Source organism: Sciurus vulgaris, assembly GCF_902686455.1.
Source record: "Sciurus vulgaris genome assembly, chromosome: 13".
NCBI lineage: Eukaryota > Metazoa > Chordata > Mammalia > Rodentia > Sciuridae > Sciurus > Sciurus vulgaris.
In genome coordinates this window covers 24,902,538-24,926,596 of record NC_136474.1, presented here as the reverse complement: position 1 = coordinate 24,926,596, position 24,059 = coordinate 24,902,538, and the positions used below count along the sequence as shown (strand labels likewise).

Sequence of the window (24,059 nt, the reverse complement as noted above, 5' to 3'; positions counted from 1 at the left end):
AAACCACATATGAAAAGTACACTTCACTGTGAACTGTCAACATTTTAACAAGTCACTCATTTGCCACCTTTGGTGTATTCATTTGTATCCATCTGGTTAGTAAAATGCTTTAGTAAAAAAAAAATTTAATCTGAAAGCTTTTCAAAAATATTAACGTTAATGAAGAACACAGTTTTTAAAAACAAATAAATGTGGGCTGGGATGCAGCTCAAGGGTAGAGCATATACAAGGCACTGGGTTCGATCCCCAGCGCCAAAACCCAGACAAAATGACTACCCCTGAAGACCTTCCTCCTACCTAATAACAATTTTGGAATACAAGCAGGAATAACACCTGTATTGGTTATCTCTTCAGTTAATCTACCTTTTCTATAAAAAGTATAAAATTTTTCTCACCACTATAGCTGAATAAATGGCATGTCCATCACATTGGAAAGACTAAGAATTCACTAAATATTCAAAATTGACAACTTTTTAAACTAAACCAGTGACAAGCCAACTTAAAGCAAACCAAGATGTCAATAATTATTTCTGTAAATATTCCTATCTCTACCAATTTTTTAACCTTTTTTTTTTTAGTTGTTGATGGACCTTTATTTTATTTATTTTTATGTGGTGCTAAAACTCAAACCTCACACATGCTAGGCAAGCACTCTGCCACTGAGCTACAACCCCAGCCCCTCTTTCAATATTTGAGTAAAAATATTCAGCTGTAAGTAATAAACTCATCCAACACTTATTTGTTGAGTTCTACTAAATATCAGCTAGATGCAAGAACAATGGTGAGCGACAGAAGAAATGATTCCAGCTCTCATGCCACAGAGTGTAAGATCAAAGGAAATATACACTCTAAAGGAAAAGACCTAGGCTAGCAACAGCATTAAAAGGACACTGAGTAATAACCAGAAAATTATTCTGTAACAGCAGCAACACACACAATGCTAGGCCCTAATCAAAGCACAAGGTATGTGCTATCATTTTATCCTTGCTATAGCCTCTGAGATAGGAACTATCAAGTAAATTGCTCAATTCACACGATAAATGACTGAGCTGGAATTCCATCAAGAGAGTCAGACACTTTCAGAGTGTGTGCTACTGTTATGTTCTACTGATTTCTTTTCTTTCTTCCTTTTATTTAGTCTTAAAAGTAACCTTTCCATTCTTTTTTTTTTCTATTTTTATTGGTTCTTTTTAGTTATACATGATAATAGAATTTATCTTGACATAATTATAAAAGTATGAAATATAATTTATTCCAAATCAGTCCCCAGTACTTTCCCTTTCCCTCCTCTCTTCCCTTCCACTGTTTCCTTCCCTCTACTGACCTGTCTGCTACTTCATAATAGTTTTTCATTTCTTAATTGGTATCTTGTGGATGTACGTGATGGTGATTCGCTGTGGTATATTCATGTACGGACACAGGAATGTAAGGTCCGATTCACTCCACTGTCTTTCCCTATCCCGTCTCTCCTCCCTTCTCTCCATTCCTCTTTGTCTACACCATTGATCTTTCTTCTACTCTTTTTTTTAACCCCAGCACCTCATTTTAGATTAGCTTCTGCATATCACAAAAAAATTCCAACTTTACTTCTTATAAAGCCTGATTCTCCACAAATAGAATCAGCCCACATACATGGCAGTCAGCCTGCACTGCAGAAATCTGAGAAAAGGTGACAGGAGTCAAAAGTAGCCAGTTCCTCAGACAAAGCAAAATGCAGAACTTCACTGAACCCACCCACTAGTTCCTCACACTGAGTTTGGCGACTGTGTATCTGGGCAAAAGGGCAGTTTCCACCAACCCCTTCATCTACTTTCTCAATTGTTAGGGTTTGGATGTGAGGTGTCCCCCAAAAACTCACTTGTGAGATAACACAAGAAGGTTCAGAGGAGAAAAAACTGGGTTGTTAAATTTAATCCAATCAGTGAGTGATTCAATCCCCTATTAGGGATTAGCTGAGTGGAAATGGAAGCGGTAGGGCGTGGCTTTGGGTGTATATCCGTATTTGTTGATTGGGGAATCTCTCTCTGCTTCCTGATGGCAATGCGAGCTGTTTCCCTCTGCCATACTCTTCCAACATGATGTTCAGTCTCACCTCAAACCCTGAGGAATGTGGCCTTCTGTGGACTAAGACCTCTGAAACCGTGAGCCCTAAAATAAACTTTTCCTCCTCTATAATTTTGATGGTCAGATCACTTAGTTACAGCAGTAAAAAAGCTGAATACACCTAAAAAGTTCAGATGAACGAGGGCACCCGGATTTCCTCAATCAGGTCGACTGCTGTCCACAAGACAAAGAAAAGGCTAAAAGCTAATGCCATTTGTCCCACACATGATCCCCAACTCAAAGATCAAAGTACACAGTAAATACCAGAGAGCTGCCGCATGAAAGCTTAAACAAAAGGAGAGAGATTCACTTCCCTTCACAGGCACATCTTCCTTGACACATCTTTTTTACATGCTGGCCAAACTAAAGGGCAGACAACACGATCACTTCAGTTAGAATGAATCAGCTGCTTTTTATGAGAAAAGAACTTTTTTTAAAGGAGGGGAGTGGAGTGTATTATCAGTCCAGATACAAATGTTACAGTAACGTAAAATCTAGGTAACCTGCCTTATTTGGGGGAAAATACTAAGATGATTACTATGTCATCTTAACACTGTATTTAAAAATAAAGGAAATACCAACTATAATCTTTCAGTTCATCTGACATCTTGAGACAGTTCACACTTATAAGAACAGCTATAATCTTTCTCTAAGGCAGCTGAAGGTGTGTTAAGAGGAGTTAGCTGGCGCTACAGCTAAGAGAATGAACCAACAGCATGTATACTCTGAATACTAAAATCAGGAAGTCCATCACTGCAAAAGATCAAGAATAAATACATGCTGAGTACCCCTTACTGAAATGCTTGTGCTTGGAAGCTGTATTAAGTCAGTATTTCATTACTGGGACAAAATACCTGATAGAAACAAGGCAAGGCTCATTTTGGCTCGGTTTTGAAGTTTTCAGTTCATGGTCCACTGATTTACTGTTTTGGGGCCCACGGCAAAGCAGCATATCATTGTGGGAGGCTGTGGCAGATGAGGCTGCTACATTACAGAAACCAGGCAGCAAAGAGAGAGACAGGAAGGGGTCTGGGTCCCCATATTCACTTCAAGGGCATGCCCCTACTAAAGGTTCCACCATCTCCTAATAGTGAGGGGCACTCAAGATCTAAACTATTCAAAGATATAAATGCTAACGTGATGACACTATTGTACACCCAATTTACACATAAATACACTTATAATACTCATGTCAATAGGTGTATGTTACAGTTTGGATATGAGGTATTCCCCCAAAAGCTCTTGTGTTGATGCTCTTATGATGAACAGAGGTGAAATGACTGGATTGTGGGAGCTGTAGCCTAATCAAACTAGTTTGAATTCAAACTAGCATGGACTGACTAACTGGGTGGTAACTACAGGCAGGTGGGTTATGGCTAGAGGAAGTGAATCGCCGCTCTGAAAGGGCCCATCCTCCCCTTTCTCCCTCTGCTTCCTGGTCACCATGAGATAAGCAGCACTCCTCTGCAGGCACTTCCACCGTGATGTTCTACCTCAACTTGGGTCAAAAGCAATGGAGCCAGCCTAGCAATGGACTAAACTTCTGAAACTGTGAGCCAAAGTATAGGGTATTTTGATCACAGAGGAAAAGTTGACCATGATACTAATCCTATATGAGGTTTTTACACTTTTATGGTATCACATTATCTTATTTGTAGAAGAACAGATACTTTAAGTACTCCATGGACCTGTCCACAAACTACTCCTCATGTGTAAATAATCTTAACTGAACTTTTGCTATTTTCGAAACATAGAAATTAGGTGTATAGTAATTGATGATCACGAAGAAGACTATCCTCAGAATTCTACATTTTTCTTCAGGTCTCCTCTTGGATTGACCCAACAAGAGACGATGCAGTACAGTGGAGTTACTCAAACAAGACTATACAATGACACCCATCTCTGTAACTACACACACGTAACAAGAGACAAAGCTCAGAAAACTCAAGTTTTTTCCCCTCCTCTACTGAGGAACAGGAAAAACAAACTTGACTGTATATTCAACACTGTAACATGAGGAACTGAGCTGTCAAGTAAAAATTAGATTGGAGCATAGATAGGAGGAAAGGCCCAGCACCATCAGTCAGCCTGGCTATTCTGAGCAAATAAACTATCTCCATGCACTTGTTTATCTCCAGTCAAATATGGAACGTACTGCACCTACTTTTTACAGCTATCATAAGAATGGATTATTATGGCCAATAAAAGCATATCAACATTCCTTAGAACTCTGTAAATATAATAATGTTCACAATTTCTGGAAAAAATTCCAAAAACTAAATGAGGGAAATGAGAGCCACTCATTTAGGAAGATTAAATGACAAAAGCGGGAAAACATTCAGGTTTTTGGGTGCTTCACTAGAAAGGTCTAATACTATGCACGAATAATATAGGTCCTGGAAAGCACACCCATCAGAGTGAAGAGGGGAAGGGAGAAAGAACTATTCCAAAGGATCATGTGCCTTTGCAGGAAGAGCCCCTTCCTTTATATCTTAATGAATGTCACAAGTCATGACATTTTCTCAATAAAAATACGGGCTATTTAGAAGGAAAGAAAGGGCAGAAAAATCACTGGGTATGGAATGAAGCAGTGGCACTGAGGCTGAAATATTAATTTTTATAAGAGAAAATAACTTTTTAAGCCAGAGAAAGCCAACTTTTTTTTTAAGCAAATGAAACTAGAGGGTTTATTTAGGCATTTTCTTGGTAATAAAAACAACAAAAGACTGGTTATATTTGCATAAAAATATAAAGTTGCATGTGAAAACACTTCAGTTAAAATGTAACAAGTGTTAATTTAAAATTTATATAAGTGGATACTGGAAGAAATCTGAACATTGAGTTAATCCCTGCTTAAGTAAGAGTCACAAAATAAACCTTCAATAAGTTAGAAAAAATAAAGATAACAGAAGATGTAGATACATTAGAGTAAAGCAAAGTCAAAACTGGTCTATTTGGAAAGACTAATAAAAGTTTTATGTACCAAGGAGGACATTAAGAAACAAAGAGTTCTCCTTCAAGCCAAAACAGAGCAAATGAAACCAGATTACCCTCCTGAGGGAGGGAGGAACTAAATAAAGGAAGGAGGGAGAAAGTGAGGAAGGAAAGATTCCTGGGCACTGGATGCCAGGTAACAAAGGGCCAAGATACCTGAGGTGAGGAGACAAGTTGAGCTTTACCATTACCCAGGTTTCTGCCTTAACAAGGGTTCCCAGGCCCCAGCACCAAAAGGAAGAAAAAAGCTTAGAGGCAAAGCTTAGAGAACTCCCCAAGAGATGCAAATGAGGGGGCAGGGAGATTAAGGCAGGACAGGGTATTAAAGAGAAGAAGGGAGAGAGAAAAAGAGAGGGAGGAAGGGAAGGGAGATAAGAGAGAGAGAATAAAAGAGGAGAGAGGGAAGAAAGAAAGAAAAAAGGAAGAGGGAGGGAGGAAGGGAGAGAAGCTCAGAGATCTGTAGAGGTTCCACCACAAGGAATTCCACAGTCCTGATAAGCACATGCATGTAAGGAAATTACCAAAAGCCAGGGGGGGAGAAAAAAATCTTAAGAGTGTGGTCAAATGCCACAACGAGCCTATATATGTTTCTACCAGCCAAGCTAATAAAAAAAAAAAAAAAATCATTATTCAGCAGGGCATGGAGGTATACACCTATAATCCCAGTAACTCAGAAGGCTGAGGCAGGAGGATCACAAGTTCAAGGCCGGCCTCAGTAAAAGCAAGGCGCTAAGAAACTCAGTGAGACCCTGTCTCTAAATAAAATACAAAATAGGGCTGGGGATGTGGCTCAGTGGTTGAGTTCCCCAGTATCTACCCCCTGCAAAAAAAAAAAAAAAAAAAAAAAAAAAAAGAAAGAAAGAAATGGGCAGGCGGGGGATATAGCAGAGCACCCCTGGGTTCTTGCAAAACCCAAACAAACAAACAAACAAACAAAAAGTCCTCATTATTCACAGAGCACTGGATAATCAGGAAGACCTTGTCTGAGTAATGAGTGGGGATCATTAAACGCTGCAATAAGTATGCTCTGAATGAGCTCAATAAATTAATAGTAATCTAGACAATGCAGAAAAATGATATATAATCACAAAAGATATAAACATTACTCATACATATATATTTATTATACATAATAAATGTAAAAGTACAATAGGTATTATTGTAATTTTGGTTCATAACTCCACTCTCAATTTCCTACAAGATTTAAAAGACAAATGCTCAAAAATAATTGTGATTTGATGTTTGGATCACAAATAACATAATTTATGACAATAATGATATAAGGGGAAGGAGAGAGAAATACAGTAGATTCTATATATCTGTTTTTCTCATTTTGCTGGCGATCAAACCCTGAGCTTTATGCATGCTAAGCAAGCACTCTACCACTGATTCTGTATACTTTTGAAGTTAAATTGGTATAATAATCTAAACTATATTGAGCTAAATTTGGGATGTAAAATGCAGTATTCAAGGTAATCATTCATAAAACATCTACAATACACACAAAAGGAAAACAGAAGAAAACCAAAATACTTCACTACAAAAATTTATCTTTCTTTACCAGTAATAACTTTAAATATAGATTGATTAAGCTTTCAAATTAAAAGGTAAAAATTGGCAAAGGATTAAAAACAAGCATGATAAAAATAATACTTTCTTTAAGAGACTTACTTTAGGTTTAAAGACACAAAAAGAAAGGGAAAGGATAGGAAATAATATTCCACGTAAACAAACCAAAAGAGAGCTGGGTCACTTGCTAATATCAGACCACAAAACTGTTAAGCCAAGTGTGGTGGCATACAACTATAATCCCAGCTACCCTGGAGGCTGTAGCAGGAGGATATCAAGTTTGAGGTCAGCCTGGGAAATTTAGAGATAGTTTGTCTCAAAATTAAAAAAAAAAAAAAAAAAAAAAAAAAAAAAAAAAAAAAGTGCTAGAGATGTAGTGTAGTGGTAGAGTGCTTTCCTAGCATTTGAGAGACCCTGGGTTTGATGATTCCCAGGACCACAGGAGGGTGGTGGGGAGATAAATTTTGCTGGGCATGGTGGCATGTGCCACAAATAAGTAGAATTTAAACAATACACCAAACAAAGATTAGGGCAAAAAGGAAATCACAAGGGAAATTAGAAAATACTTAGAGCTGGTTATGATGGCACTTGCCTACAATTCCAGCTACTTGGGAGTCTGAGGCAGAAGGACCACTTGAACCCAGAGATTTGATTAGACGATGACAACAACAATAACAAAGAAGAAGAAGAAGAAAAAAGGGAAGAGAAAATACTTAGAGCCAAATAACAAAAAGAACAGAAACTAAAATTATGGGAGGCAGCAAAAGGTAGGATGAAGAGACTACTGTAGCTATAAATGCCTTCTTTTAAAAAGCAGAAAGATTTCAATCAATAGCATAACTTCACACCTTAAGGAAGAGAAAAAGCAAAGCAAACCACACCAAACTGAAAATTAGTAGATGGAAGGAAATAGGAAAAGTTAAAGCATAGATAAATAAAAGAATAGTAAAACAGAATCAATGAACTGAAAGTGGTCCTTTAAAAATATCAACACTGGGGACTTAGCTCAGTGGCAGAGCACTTGCCTAGCATGTGTAAGGCCCTGAGTTCAGTCTTCTGCCCTGAAAAGAAAAAAAAAAAAAAAAAAAAAAAAAAAAACTAAAATAAATAAATAAAATTTTTAGATAGATTAATAAAAACAGATACACGCACAAAAAAAATCAGACATGAAAGTGGGGCCTTTACCACCAACAATCACAGAAATGTAAAGGATACCAAAATACTCTGAACAACTGTACACTGGACAACAATGATAAACTAGTTAACCTAGATGATGTGGTCAAATTCTTAGAAACACACGATTTACCAAACCTGAATCATGAAAAAATAGAACATCTGAATAGGCTTATAATGTAAGAAGACTGACTCAGTGATCAAAAATCCAGGACCAAATGACTTTACAGGTGAATTCTACCAAATGACTGAAGAATCCTTTTCGTAAACTTCTGAAAAATAAAAGGGGAACCACTTCCTAATTCATTCTATGAGGCCAGTATTACTACAATACTAAAGCCAAACAAAAAATGAAGCACAATACTACCAGAAAACTACAAACCAACCCCCTTACAAATACTGATGCAAAAATCTTAAGCTAGCAAACCTAATCTAACAGCACATTACAAAGATTATCCACCATTACCAAGTGAGATTTATTCCTAGAATGTAAAGATGTTCAACATATGAAAATCATAATGGAGAAAATGCATCTGATAAAATTCATGATCAAAACACAAAAAAATCTAGAGATAAAAGGCATTTTTCTTTAACATCATAAAAGGAACTTTTTAAAGACCCCATAGTTAACAGAGGGATCAAAGAATGAAAACTTTCCTCCTAAGGAACAAGACAAGAATGTCTGCCTTCACTATTACTATTCAAAATTGTACTGGAAATTCTAGCCAGAGCAATTAGAAAAGGGAAAAAAAAAAAAAGTCATCATAATTGGAAAAGGAAGAAGTAAAACTATCCTTATCTGCAGATGACATGCTTGTACATGTAGAAAATATAAAAGAATCCATAGAATTTACTAGAACAATTGAATTCAACAAAGTTGAATACAAGATCAATATACAAAAATCAGTGTGCTTCTTTCCCAAAATGAATTAATTGTTTCAATTCTACTTTTGAAAGATTTTTAAAGTGAAATTCATTGAAGGTTTTTTCTAATATTTGAAAAAAAAAATCAATTGTTTGTACACATAGGCAATAAACAACCCAAGTCCCTGTGTTACTGGATTAGGCAAGAGTTTCTTTTCTTTTTCATTTTTTTTTTTTTTTGCAGAGCTGGGGATCAAACCCAGGGCCTTGTGCTTGCAAGGCAAGCACTCTACCGACTGAGCTATCTCCTCAGCCCAAGAGTTTCTTAAATATGAGACCAAATACATATGTATGAAAAAACAAGTTGCAATTTCATCACAATCTAAAACTTCTACTCAAACACTGCTCAGAGAATGAAAAGATGAACCACACACTAGAAATAGGATATTTGCAATACATCAGAAAGGACCTGCACCCCAAATATAGAAAGAATTTGAAAACTTCAATTATAAGAAAACAATCCATCCAGGCCTAAAAACAACAGTAACAACAAGCCTTTTCCATGAAAAAGTATAGGTTTAATGATGGCAAATTAAAGATCTAAATAATTCTAAATGTGAAATTAAAATGTTTCTGCCATAAGGCATATTAGCTCCCCAAACTGCTATACATCAACTGTTTACAGATGTTTTGGGTTTTTTTGCTGATTTATTTATAGGGTTTGTTTGGCTGTGCCGAAATTTCAGTATATTTTATCATTCGGGCTCCTAACAGTGTTAAAGAATCAAAAGTTCATCAATACAATTTTTTTCCTTACTATGTCCCTAAATCCTTTCACATCTTTACAAACCAAATGTCTCACCATTTTAGTCATTTTTTAAAAGAAAAGGTGCTCTTTCATTTCACCTGTATTCTTATTATAAAAAAAACATTAACTATCACAGGGACTTCCTGGAACAGTCTAAGGAAAATCATCTCAAGAGACATTAAATGTCTCACCAGAATAACACTCATTCTGTGAGCTTCCACATCAGTGCTCTTAACTGGTATCCATGTACTGGCTTCTCAGAGTCCATGAACATCCTGAAATATTACACTAAATTTAGTGAATTTCTCTGCAACAAATTCTAATTCTCATCAGATGCTCAAGAATAAATGAACCCCAAAGAACTTTTCCTTTACCTGGCTGTGAAGGCTATGCATAATAGAAAATCTACATTCAATGATAATACAAATAATCCTGATAAAACATCTCAAAATCCTTGTTAATACACAGCAGGAAGGAATAGAGCAAAGAGGGGACAATAAAAGGAGAGCTATGTGATACGCAGTCCTCCCTTTTCCAGGCAGGAAGATCTCATGGAAGAAATACTGGACTCTTATGTTTCAGATCATGACATCTCTTTGCCAATATCTTTTTCAGGTCAATACATCTCTTTGCAAGGTAGAAGAAAATTAGTTGATTCCCTGTATATGGACAGTCTTCCCCATGATTATTAGTACCAAAAAACCTGAAACCATGATGTTCCAGGAAGAAAGCTAAAAGGAAATTACAACACATTAAGATCAAATCAAATCATGGGGCTGGGCTGACCAGGCATGATGTGCATGCCTGTAATCCCAGTGACTCCACTGAGTCAAGAAGATGGCAAGTTCAAGACCAGTCTTAGCAACTTGGCAGACCCTGTTTAAAAATAAATAAAAGGGTTGGTGATGCAGTTCATGACACAGCATCCCTGGATTCAATTCCCAGTAAAGCAAAACCAAAACAAAACCAAAACACACACAACTGTGGGGGACTGTAGGACAGTGAACCTGGAAGAGATACCACAAGGAAACTACAAGTAGGAGAGAAAAAAAAAAAAAAAAAAAAGGCATAATTTAGGGGTGCTGGCATATAACATGAACACCTATGATTAAAGGGATTCACTGCTTTCCCAGCTTCCACACACTCAGAAAAGCACTGGCGCCTGTCCATGCTAGTCATTTCAGTAACCATAGTAAACAAGAAAACTCAGTATTCACAGCAGTTTATCAATACCAACTGCACCCACTCACAGGGACAGCCTGGGTAGGACTATTTCTGTGCCAAAATTAGCAGATTAGCATCAGGATCCAAACAAGAAAGAATGAGGAATAAATTGAGAGCATAAGTCTTTGAGTAAACATACCTTAAAAGTTCCTGCTTGTAAGCACATAAAATAAGCAACATTAACTTTTTTAGGTTGGGGTCTAGTTCTTGTCTACCTTAAAAAAATGGGAGAGAACTGAGGTTTATTATCACAGGGGATCACTTATAGACTCTGACCATTTAAAATTTATACATGCAAAAACACTGAGGATAACAACATCTAATATTATTAAGGCCTTACTAGGTGCTGGGTTGCAGCAAGCCTCACAATACTCTGAGGCAAATACTATTATTAGAAAAGGTTATGTAGTTTGCCCAAAATTACACAGGTAATAAAGGTGGAAACTGGAATTCCAAGCATGCTCACTTAATCTCCATGTTAATAATGCTTCCACCTGGCAGTTTTTTATTCTGTAAGCCATTGGGAGTCAATGAAAACAAACTGCAGCAGTAATGATCACATTTAAATGTTAGATGACACTAAACAGTAATGAGAAGGGCACACTTATGGTGAGATGAGCAAGGGTCTCAAAACGGATGGTCCAAGTCTAGGAAATGGACCATAGGAATGCAGAGGAGAGGGTGAAAACCTAAAAACAGCACCTACTAAATTTAACTGCACTTTTTACTTATTGTATAAGAAGAGAGAAGAAATGAAGGAAGGTACTTCTTGGGTTACTAGCTTGGCCACTGATTAGTAATTACTGTCTAACAATTCAAGGAAGACAGAAGGAGCTAGTAGTTTAGTTTTGGTTAGGGGATTGAAAGATGGTTTGGCTTAGTCAAAATTAAAATGAGAGAAACCAATTCTACAGAACTGCCCTCCCCCTGTAAGACGAGCTTCCCACATGTGTAAAATCTTACCTTTGAAATGAGGGGCCCCGAATGCTTTTCCAAAAACAAAGAGTCACAGGGGCCTCAACATTACTAAGTCCTCATTATACAGATTAGGCACTGGATGGCTGGGCTGTGTCAGTACTCTGCCCAGAGTGACACTGCTCTAGTAGAATCAGGACTAGAAACCAGCTCTGCTGGCTCCAACATCCTTACTGCTCCTTCTACTTCACTACCCTCCCAACTCCACTAATGTGAATTCACATCGCCAAATATACACGTATCATCACTGCGCACTCTTCAAAAGCAAAATTAGATATGTAAGCTTAAAAATCTAAAACTGATAGCATATATTTTTCATAAAATTCACATTTGCCTTTAGAAAAACTTTTTCATGGCGTCAAGAGTTTGTATTCATTTTAACATTTTCTGTATTTTACGTCCTACATAGTCCCTCCCCCCGCAAATCCTTTTTAAACTTAGGACTGAAGAAATGACAGATCCTCTGTGCTTACTATTCCACCATAAGAAATCAAGGCGCCACTGACAAGGCCTGTTCTGCCGAATCCAGTCAAGGCTGTCCTGTGCTGCTGTCAAAACCATCTCAACTCCAAGAATCACCGGAGGAAGAGGCCGGCCTCGACTTGCTCCTCGCAGATCCTGGGATCTGCAGCTTCCCCTTGGATGCCTGCTCCCCCGGCGCCCGGGGAAAGCGGAAGGTGCAGGAGGGCGCTGCCGGCTCCACCGCCAGCTTCTTGAGGGTTTGAGTCAAATGTGTGGTTCTACAGGCTCCCTGCACATTATCCAAGTTGGCCTGGGCAGAACCTGCGCCCCGGAAATTGTATTAACTGACGCAGGGACGGAGAACTCTGTAATAGCCAAATTACTTCTGTTCCCTGTCCCGCGCCGGGTCCTTCCGAAACAATAACCCTGAAGCAGCCCAAGTTTCGTCGAGCGAAGCGCCACTAGGTAAGCCCCCGTCGGGCGGATCTGGCTGTGCGGCCCGAGCCCCCGCCGCCCCGCCGCACCTCCGCCCAGCCTCCCGGGCACCGGCCTCAGACCCGCCCGCGCTCACCCAGCTGCTGCCCGGGGACGGCGCGCCCGCGCGCTTCTCCGGCATGGCTCCCGCCTCGGGCTGCGACGCCGCCTTCCACTCTGGCTCCCGCGGCGGCCGGGCGTTCATGCTGCGGCCATGCCCGCGCCGGCTCGGGACGTTCCGGGACGACGGCGACGCCGCGGGGGCGGCGGCGGGGCCCGCGCCTTCATGGGCTCCGCGGCCCGCGGCGGCCTGCGGATCGGGCGGCGGCGCCAGCGGCGACGCCGAGTGCTAGGGGGGAGCGGAGGCTGGAGCCACGGAGGAGATAAGAGGCCCGCAGCTTCAGGACCCGCTGCGCTGCGCGCGACCACAGAAACCTCGACTCCCTGGCTGCCCGCGGCGTCAGTGGCGGGTCCGGCGGTCTGGAGGCCGCGCCCCGCCCCGTGCCCGCTCCCTACAGGCGGGCGCCGGCTACAGGCCCCGCCCAGCGATCACTCCCGCCTGGAGCTCGGCCGGCGCCCGGGTTGCCTCCAGCAACGCCCCGCCCACCTCGGGCCCCGCCTCCCCTCGCGCAGGCCTTCAGGGTGACCGCACTGCGCAGCGCGCCGGAAGTGCGTCATCTCCGGGGCCCCAGGGTTACTTCATTTTTACCTGGACTGGGAGTGAGTCGGCTGATTGGTGAGGCGCAGGTGTTTTGTAGTCACCGCTGCCAGGGTATTGATTTCACGTCAGCCCACCAAACGAAGACTTCTTGATGGCCCTAGCAATTGTAAAGATGGGCACACCCTGAGACCGAGAGAGCCCTGGATCGGGAATCCTGAGCTGAGGAAGTGGAATATGCTCCATAGCTAATGTCTTGTTCCTCCAGTATCTAGAGAAAGTGACAGGTTACCTGGACCATCGAATACCAGGAAGGTCATAGTTTTAGAAATATACAGGCACTGGTTGCACAACAGAGCCTGTTGTTCATGACAATAGTGTGAATTTGTAAAATAAGGACAGTAACCTGTAAGTAAGGTGGCGATGTTCGAAATGCTATACTAGCCCTGAAGAACTCTTGTGAGATACGCATTCCATTAAATTAGATCTGTCCGCTGTTGATTTGCATGTTGCAGTGTTGCCCTTGCAGATAGGTGGTGCACAAGAGTGCCAAAGATTCTGTGCCTCCAAACCTTGAACTTGCACGAGCTTGCTGTAGAGTTACAGCTTGCTTTGCACTCACTGTGCGGACATTGCTTGCCAAACCACTTTGATGTCCCAAGTCGACTCTTTCTGTGAAAATAAATCTTTTTCTTGAGCTTAGGAAATCCGCATAAGCAGATTGTGGAGACTTTACTACTATTTGGTCTTGGCAGACCATTTTTAGGTTGCTGTCGTTTTTTCAAAAATTCTATCCTTTTATTGAGTCAAAGTCTTTTTTGCCTATTTCAACCATGTTTTGATGATTATTTGCTTTCCATATCTATACAGAAATGTCTAATTACACTTGTTTCAAATGACAGTATGAACCTGTCATTTCTCTAATTGTTCTCCAATTACATGCCAGTTAGTGAATATTTCAGTTAAAATGCTGTGCTACAAATATAGCACTGTAAATAATATTTGATAATGCTACTCTGAGGGCTGGTTCCTTGATGTGGAGAATCATAAAAGTATTATTATATTTTTATGGTTCTGGGAATGGAACCCAGACCTCAAGCATGCTAAACAAGCACTCTAGCACTGAGGTATATTCCAGTCCTTTGCATGGCTCTTGCTTTTTTTCCTCCCTTTTTAAAAAATAAACTGATTTTAAGAAATTGTTACATTATATTGACAGTTTATCATAGGAATTATTTATGCACTCACTGAGACCAAAAACATGGATTCCACATAATTCAATTCAACATCCGGGCTCTAGGAAGCTAATGCAAGATCCTTGCTGAAAAATATGTATAATATTGCTTTATCCTAGAGTGGTTTACATCTGTCCATGGTTTGAATTCATATTAATGAAAAGATATGCAAGAGGCAGAGTCTGGCAGGAACTAACTTTGTGTTAAATAAAAATTAAAATATTCTATTTGTTGCCAGATTTCCTCAAGTTTTTCTATTATTCTTCAAGAAGAGAATATAAGCAGTGTTTTACAAACTTACTGAACTCAGCACTCTTATTCTTGAAACATTGATTAATATCTTGAAGAACGTGTAGGACATAGTTTGGAAAGTAATGGCTATTTGTATTTGTTATTTTTGAAAGATATGCATGAAACTATAGAAAGAAGCATTTCAAACTAGCATAAAAAGACTATAAATAAGAAGTTGCTTTTTTTTTTTTTTTATTTTGAGACAGGGTCTCACTAAGTTGCTTAGGGCCTCGCTAAATTGCTGAGGCTAATTTTGAACTTGCGATCCTCCTGCGTCTGCGTCAGCCTCCCAAGTAGCTTGGATTACAGGTATGCGCCACCACGCCTGGCATACCTGGTTGCCTTTTAAAAACTAGAAAGAAGTTTATTAACAGTGATGAGCTCTAGAATTAATGTTTTTCGTATAGATTTCTGAAACTTGATTTTTTTCAATGAATATGTAATAGTTCATTTTTATATCAGAAAAAGAAAAATTTTTTAGTTTATGAAAAAAAAAAAAAAAAAAAAAGCAAGGCATAGTGGCATGTGCTGCTAGTGCCAGCACCCAGGGAGGTTGATGCAGAAGGATCCTTGAGCTCAGGAGTTTGTAGCCAACTCAGGCAACATGAGGAGACCCTAAAAAATAAAGAAGTTAAAAAATGTAATGAATTAAATGAATTATATACTTCTAATTTATTTCCTACTGTTACATGGTAAATTAGCACAAGCTTAGTGTTTTAAAATCAACGCGAATGTTTTACCTCAGTGTCTATGCATCTGGAGTCAGGGACGTTTTAGTTACAACCTCTGCTGAGGGTCTCATGAAGCTGAAATCAAGGTATCTGCTAACTTTATACTCATGGAGACTCTACATTTCCAGACTTTCTCAACTGGTAGGGTTCAGATCTTAAAGGTACCCCAAAGGCCCATATATTAAAGGCTTGGTCTCCAGCCTGTGGTGCTATTGAGAGGTAGTAGACCCTTAAGGGGTGGGGCCTGTTTAAAAGAAGTTAGGTCATTCCCTTGAAGGGAGTACAAGAACCCTAGCCCCGCTCTCTCTTTCACTTTGCTTCCAAGATGGCATGAGGTGAACAGACCTCCTGTACCATATGTCCCTGACACTATGAAGTACTGTGCTACTGCAGGCCCAAAGCAAGCAAGTCAAGGGACCATGGACTACAATTTCTGAGACCTTAAGTTTCCTTGTAAGTTGATTCTCTCAGGTATTTTGTCACAGCAACAGAAAGCTGACTAACACATCAAGTTCTTGCCCAAATTCATTTTTCTGTGGTTCTATGACTAAACGCCCCATATTTTTGCTTCCTGTCACCCAGTTACAGCTCCTTATTCCTAGAGACCACTCTCAGGTCCTTTCCATGTGGTCCTCTCCACAATATGGCAGTTTGCTCCTTCAGTAATCTCTCTGACACCTAATGATCTTTAAAGGCTCACCTTATTAGTCTCATCCCTAATAATCTCCCTTTGGGTTAAGTCAAAGTCAGCTGATGAGTAACCTGGTCATAGACATGATATCCCATCAAATTCACTGGTAACTGTCATACTTTAACTTGGGAAAGGAGGGAATTATAGAGCACACACACACACACACACATAAATAACCCTACTGTACACACACCTACATAACAATATATTGTTACCATATGCACTGTGGTCCCACAGATTGTTAGTATTTAGTGACATGTAGCCATCCTAGTTTGTGTAAGTATACGCTATTATCTTTGTACAACAATGAAATTTCCTAATTAAACATTCTCTGAATGCATCTTCATAATTAGCTGCATGTGACTGGGTGTATGTGTGTGTGTGTGTGTTACACAGTATTGTGTAAACTTGAGAAAGTTACTTCTCTAATCCTTACTCTCCTCATATATTTGGAATACTAATACGTGGCTTATTAGAATTGTTTTAATTATTATATAAAGAATATTATGTAATTACATGCATAGGTATTAGATATTTAGTCTTTTTATGAAGTTACTAAATAGTGACTTTATGTATGACTATATATGCAGGGAATTATAAATAAACTATATACTGTGGTTCTAAAGTTAATTTCTACTTCCTTCTGTCAAAATGTGTGTACTGCAGTCCCTAAAGGGCACTGACCCTTACTCAGTTTTTCCAAGTGGAATGACCCTGTTAGGGTTCCCTTTCTACATCAACCTATTCATTGTTATCTTTTGATTCTCTTTGTTAGTCACCTACCACACCACATCTGGGTATCTGAATTTTGTATTTTAATTGAACTCTCATTTTCTCTGTTTGCAATTACACAGAGTCCTACAGACTTCAACTGTATTTCTGTAGTTCTATAGTCATCTTTATTGATGCTCCAAATTTTTATTTTTATTATTTATTTATTTATTTATTTATTTATTTTGGTACCAGGAATTGAACCTAGGGGCTCTCAACCACTGAGCTACATCCCCAGCCCTTTTGTATTTTTATTGAGAGACAAGGCTTGCTAAGTTGCTGAGACTGGCTTTGAACTCGCAATCCTTCTGCCTCAGCCTCCCAAGTGACCGGGATTACAGGCATGTGCCACCATGCCTGGCACAAATTTTCTTTCTTTTTTTTTTTATCTTTGTACTGCAGCACTTTATTTTTCCTTACTCAATGAAGTGTTGCTGGGGCCTAATGTTCTCACATAACAGTAGAAAACCAAAAATTTGTCATCTTGTAAAGAATGGAGTACAAAAAAACTTACATAAATTAAAATGAATAAATTTACAGGTGTAAATGCAAACTGTTTCCAACTCAAGGCAAGTAATAACCAGTGGTGGTCAGGTGGGAAAACATTGGTAAGAACGGAACTAGGTCCTAAGGCTCAAATTGTTCCACCCTGTTAGAACAGGGAGAAGGGACAACTGGTCCAGGAACTCTTGCCAGCCTAAGCAATCCTGGAATAGTCTGTTGGCTGACACATGAATACCCTGCACAATCACTGCTGTGGTCTCAAATTCGCTAAGCCACAGACTTTCCTGTATGCATGCTGTCATCTCAGGCACCAGGTGAGTGAGCCACATGGACTAAGGGCTTAAATCAAAGATATGCACAGGGCATCAAACATATACCAAGGGAATAGTTAACTTGACTACAAGGTCAAAATCAGCAACAAGCTCTACGATCCAGTGCTGACATCAGATACAAGCTTCAAGGACAAATTTCTTTCCAAAGGCTTATTCCAGTTTCATGAGGCTAGCACGAGGTGTATACATTTGCCAGGGCAAATTTATACTTCAGAATCAGCTCATGCAGCAGGTGCCTGGCACCTGCTCAGTCCATCTGGAAGCATTTGCGGTAGACGATGGAGGGGCCGGACTCGTCATACTCCTGTTTGCTGATCCACATCTGCTGGAAGGTGGACAGGGAGGCCAGGATGGAGCGCTGATCCACACAGAGTACTTGCCCTTAGGGGGAGCAATAATCTTGATCTTCATGGTGCTGGGGGCCAGGGCTGTGATCTCCTTCTGCATCCTGTCAGAGATGCCTGGGTACATGGTGGTGCCACCGGACAGCACAGTGTTGGCATAGAGGTCCTTGCAGATGTCAACGTCACACTTCATGATGGAGTTGAAGGTGATCTCGTGGATGCCCGAGGATTCCATACCCAGGAAAGAGGGCTGGAAGAGCGCCTCTGTACACTGGAACCGCTCATTGCCGATGGTGGTCACCTGCCCATCAGGCAGCTCGTAGCTCTTCTCCAGGGAGGAAGAGGATGCAGCAGTGGCCATCTCCTGCTCAAAGTCCAGGGCGACATAGCACAGCTTCTCCTTGATGTCACGCACAACCTCCCGCTCGGTTGTGGTGGTGAAGCTGTAGCCGTGCTCTGTCAGGATCTTCATGAGGTAGTCTGTCAGGTCCTGGCCAGCCAGGTCCAAATGCAGGATGGTGTGGGGAAGGGCGTAGCCCTAATAGATGGGCACTGTGTGGGTGACCCCGTCACCAGAGTCCATGACAATGCCAGTAGTGCACCGGAGGCAAATAGGGACAGCACAGCCTGGATGGCCACATACATGGCCGGTGTGTTGAAGGTCTCGACCATGATCTGACTCACCTTCTCTCTGTTGGCCTTGGGTCAGGGGGGCCTCGGTCAGCAGCACTGGGTGCTCCTCCAGGGCCACGCGCAGCTCGTTGTAGAAGGTGTGGTGCCAGATCTTCTCCATGTCGTCCCAGCTGGTGACGAAGCTGTGCTCTATGGGGTACTTCAGGGTCAGGATGCCCGGCTTGCTCTGGGCCTCGTCGCCCACGTAGGAGTCCTTCTGGCCCACACCTACCATCACGCCCTGGTGCCACGGACGCCCCACGATGGAGGGGAACACAGCCCTGGGGGCGTCGTCGCCCACAAAGCTAGCTTTGCACATGCCAGAGCCATTGTCAATGACGAGCCCGGCGATTTCCTCTTCCATCACCAGCTGCAGACGTCGGGCGGCGGAGCGGCTAGAGGACGCAGAGCGCGGGCGGCGGCAGCGAGTGAGGCCACAAATTTTCATCATGGTGGAGGTATTCAGATCTGGAAGGAGGTTTTCTCTGCTTCAGTGAATTTTCTACAATGCCCTACTATTTGAACTTCCTAATCATTCTAAGTATGTGTTTCTCATCTATAAAATGGAGAAAGTATCTATCTTATAAGACTATTGTCATGGTTGAAAAAAATTAATATAAGGCTTTTAGCAGAGTATACCGAGTGTGTTTTCTATTTTTTTTTTTTCTTCCTGAATATTCTGTTTCCCTACTCAGTGACTATGGGAAGAGTTGAGTAGTATTTGTAAATCTCTCTCTCACTGTATATATACACACAAACATACACATAAGTACACGTATATATGTATGCATATATATATACATATATATAAACACATACATATGTGTGTTTGCCCTAGCATACATATAGTTTCAGAATTTCTAACTCTAGAAACATACCAACTAGTATGTAAGTTTATGCACAATTCTTTTATTCAGTCAAAACAGCTGTTCAAAGTTACCAACTCTTTTCCCCCACCTTCTTTGGTGAGCTTATGTCATACATTTATAATATAATTAAATTTATTTGTCAGAGCTTCATTCTATCCTGGGATCCCTCTTTGTTTGCATACAGCAAAGTAATCTCTTTGCAGCATACAGTTCTTTGGGTTTTTGACAGGTAGATAAAACTATGCATCTACCACGAGACCCTACAGAATAGTTCAAATATCCTAAAAATTCCCTATGTGGTCACTCTATAATCAATAGAAAGGGGAAATTTTATTTAGTCTATTACATTTTATTTAACTTGAAAATATTCTGCAATTGGCCTGTTTTGAATTTTGTAGGAAGGAATCTCCTAACACTGGTAACATCTATTGGGAAGTAAATCCACAGTGACATCAGCAGAGCTCAGCTCCAAGCCAAAGTTTATGAAACTACCTGTTCAGGGTGTCTCTGTCAATTTGTTTCTCCATCCACCCCCACTGATCCCAATGTGAGGTGATGTCAAATTGCCTTATAAAATATGTCTAAACATTTAAAACACTGTACTCTTTGTTCCAAGCACTAGTTCATAATTGCAAGTCTAACAGTGTGTTAAAACAAACACATTTATAAATCACAAGATAAAGTTCTAATCAAAACTAATTTTTCATATTTCCCATGAACTATCAGTCCTATTTGAGAGAATACTCTTTTAGTTGGATTTATTTTTAATGAAGAGTCATCCTTCCTGAATCTCTTCAATCCTTTGCATTCTATCTAGCACAAGGTCAAAAGCAGATGTGATTTACCAACTGAGACATATCAAGATGATTCAGAGTCAGGTTGGGTGGGCAAACATTTTATAAGAAAGGCTAGAATTTGGGGTGACCCAGGTAGGCAAAGGGTTTATTCTACAATATGTGTGAACCCAGTGAAAAGTTAGGAACTTAAGGACTTCTTGCCCTCCTCCATGTTTCACATGCTGGAAATACATGTAGCTGCCACCTGCTATCCCTGGCATCCTCACAATAGGAGTGATAAGATCACTATGCCCAGAGCAGGGACCATTGCTTATGTGGGTCAGCCCTTCCCTCTTGCCAGTCCCTTATAATCAATTATCAAATCTTATTTAAACCCTTGCTCACCTGCTATCTCTCTGTCTACTCCCACATGCAAGCTATTACATGCCCCATTTCTTTCAAATCATCTGTGCCTGCTCATTACAATGCCACTGCCTTAATTCATGTCTTTATTTTTGGGTTCATTTCTACCTGGGCATGCATTCTCCACACAAAATAGGTCTTTCTAAAACACAAATCCATTTTATTATGTCACTCCCAAGATTGAACCAGGGGCACTTAGCCACTGAGCCACATCCCCTGCCCTTTTTAATTTTGTTTTTGTTTTTTAGAAACAGGATCTTGCTAAGTTGCTGAGGCTTGTTTTGAACTTGCAATCCTTCTGCTTCAGCCTCCCGAGCTGCTGGAATTACAGGTCTGCACCAACGCACCCAGCTTGCTAAAAATTCTGTTAAGACCTATTATTTTCATGAAGGAGGCTCCAGCTCATTAGCATGCTTTGCATAGCTCAGGATCTGGCCTCTGCACCCTTCTCAGCCTCACCTTCTGGCACCATCTACAACACGTTATAATACTCCTTCCCCTGTGAGAAGCGAGAAGGAGCTCTGTGTAGAAACCGCCTTCCTTTTCCCTCCACTATCAGTTCAACTGCTATTAATACAGCAAGGCTTAGCTCAGCTGGGGATGTAGCTCAGTGGTAGAGCTCTTGCCAGTCATGCATGAGGTCCTGGGTTCAATCCCCAGCATTCCAAAACAAGCAAAAAAAAAAAAACAAAAACCAAGTGTCTTTACCAGATCTTCTCCCGTCTCTTCTGCATCACCTCCCTTGCCATGCACCTTCTGTCCACTTTGTGTGTATCTCTGTCATCATGTCTAAATGTTAAAGAGTAACTATTATGCAAAGACCTTTTGAATACATGAGTATTTTATCTCATTAACAAAGGGATAATTAAATGAGTTCAAAGAATATTTGAAAAACTAAGTTTGTTATAATGAACGCAAACCAAATGAAATGAAGAATTAAAATTGCTAAATTAACTAGTTAATTCTGTGGTGCTGAGGAATGACTAAAACACAGCCCAAGATGGCTAAATTTAGAAAAATGATTGCTAGAATAGATGCAACCCTAGTTAATGTCATATAGGGCATTTAAATATAGTATTTGGTATCATTTTTCTACCACAGAAAAGAAAATCAGCCATCCATAAATTAGTGAGAAAGACATTTAAATGTTCACTTCAAAGCATGTATATGGTAGAATAGTTTTTTGGAGTTTAACTTTTTAAGGATCATTGTATTAGCTTTCTGTCACTATACCAAAATATTTGAGCTAACTAACTTGTAAGGAGAAAAGGTTTATTTTGGCTTGCAGTTTTAGAGTTTCCAGTCCAAGATCAGGTGGACAACTGCTTTGAGCCTCTAATGGAGGTGCTGGATGGCAATGGGGAATAAGGAGGCTTGTGACCTGCTTATGTCACAAGCCAGGGAGCAAAAGACAAAAAGTTGAAGGGGCAGGGATCTGATAGTCCCTTTAAGAGGGCATGCCCCCAATGACCTAAGGACGTCCCACCAGGCCCCACCTACTAATAATGCCACCTTGGGGACCAGGCCTTTAAGACATGGTTTTTTGAGTGATGCTCAAGATCCAAACTATGGTGATCAACAAACTAAAAACTGAAAACCACTGCACAAAAAGAAAGTTCTGGACACCTGAACTGCCTCTGAAGCCACAGCCACATTCTCTGCATGCTTGTGACTTTGCCAGGAACCACGGTGCCTCCTTTGTTTAGTATTAACCCACCCTTCTCCCTAGTCTTTTTCCACTGGTTTGATTTTCACATTCCAAATGTTGGCTCAAAACTCAGCATTCTGTCTGTTCCCGTTCCTCACTGCTGCTAGTACATGAGTGGGAAGGTCCTAGGACTGATCCCATCCTGGGTCCCCCATGGAGAGTGTTTGGGACGGTAGGTCTATAAGAACAAACAGCTGACGCCGAGTCGAAGCAGATCTCAAACGAATCAGCACGCCATCTTTATTAAGCACCAGTGAAATGGCACATGGCACTTTTTCAGGGGAGAAAATGGCCACTGGTTACAAGAGGGGTTTGCTTTCTATAGGAGTTGATGAGAGTTAATCATAGCAGAGTGCTTAGTGTGACTTAATCATTGGAGACTTGGGACGTGCCAGCTGGACAGTCAGGAAACTGGTTGTGCCTATTAAAAAATCTAACTCAGGAAAACAGCCGTAAAAGCTTGAAACTCATTCTAACTCAGGGAAACGGTGGTTAAAGTTTGAAATTTATTGTTACTGGGATAAATATCTAGAGCATTTTTTCCTTCCCCCTGCCGGACTTTGTGTCGCTGGGAAAGGACAGAAGCCCAGAGCCAGTGCTCACTGCTGACCTTCTTCCCCTGGGACCCACTGTTACCCAGAGCTTCACTATTCGTTTTCCTCCTTCCAAGACTCATGGGCAGGGGAAAAGGGGGAAAGTCCAGGGCCCAGTTCTCAGTATCCGCCTCCTCTCTCAGGATCCATGGTCACTGGGAAGGGACGGATGTGTGCCTTCTTCCCCTCCCTCCTCCCAGGCCACGCTGTCCTCCTTTCTTCCTGGGGGCTGTTTTGGGGGATGTTGTTTTTCATATCCTTCAAGGTCAGTGCAGCCTGGGTAACATTAATATAACTTCTAGGTTACCTGGTCACTTTCACTGTGTCTGCTATCTTTCATCTTGTATACATTTCTTTTTTATTGTGGTATTACAATTGTTGTGTACCAGCTGCCTCTCTTTCTTTAGAGAAATTCATCTTTTCAAGAATAATACTTTTTATTGTTCATCTGTGAAAATGGTTGAACTGACTCACTTGCCTGCAAGCATCTTGAGGAGAATCGCGTGCCTCATACACACAGCGTCAAGTCACAGAGAGTAGTCATACTTTAACAAGCTAACTACATGCCAGTCGTTGAGTCGTCAGGACAAACTGTAGGCATGGGCTGCATTTTAAATGCAGAGAAACAGAGAAACTAGCTGTGGCCCCAGACCACACAGCCAGTAAGAGGTGCCAATACTCAGGCCCATGCAGAATGATCCAGTTGCTGACTACATGTCAATACTGTTTCACAAATTGGATATATCAGATTTAATGAGAAATGGACAAAACGGCTTTGTGTAACTGACTGAGGCAACACACTTTCAGAGCGCTGA

The 24,059-nt window shown here is 40.7% G+C and overlaps 1 protein-coding gene and 1 pseudogene across 2 annotated transcripts in view; both read right to left on the bottom strand.

Moving 5' to 3' along the window:
• Window positions 1–13,115, bottom strand: part of MFSD14B (major facilitator superfamily domain containing 14B) — a 55,657-nt gene extending 42,542 nt beyond the window's left edge. Inside the window, exon 1 of the mRNA XM_079109446.1 lies at window positions 12,744–13,115. Coding sequence (XP_078965572.1) covers window positions 12,744–12,851 — 108 coding nt within the window. The 5' untranslated portion in view covers window positions 12,852–13,115. The remainder of the gene's footprint in view (window positions 1–12,743) is intronic.
• A 4,275-nt stretch (window positions 13,116–17,390) lies between these two features.
• LOC306643039 (actin, cytoplasmic 2-like) lies at window positions 17,391–19,341 on the bottom strand (annotated as a pseudogene). The gene has a single exon. The product of its transcript is annotated as an actin, cytoplasmic 2-like (transcript).
• Between the last annotated feature and the right edge of the window lie 4,718 nt (window positions 19,342–24,059).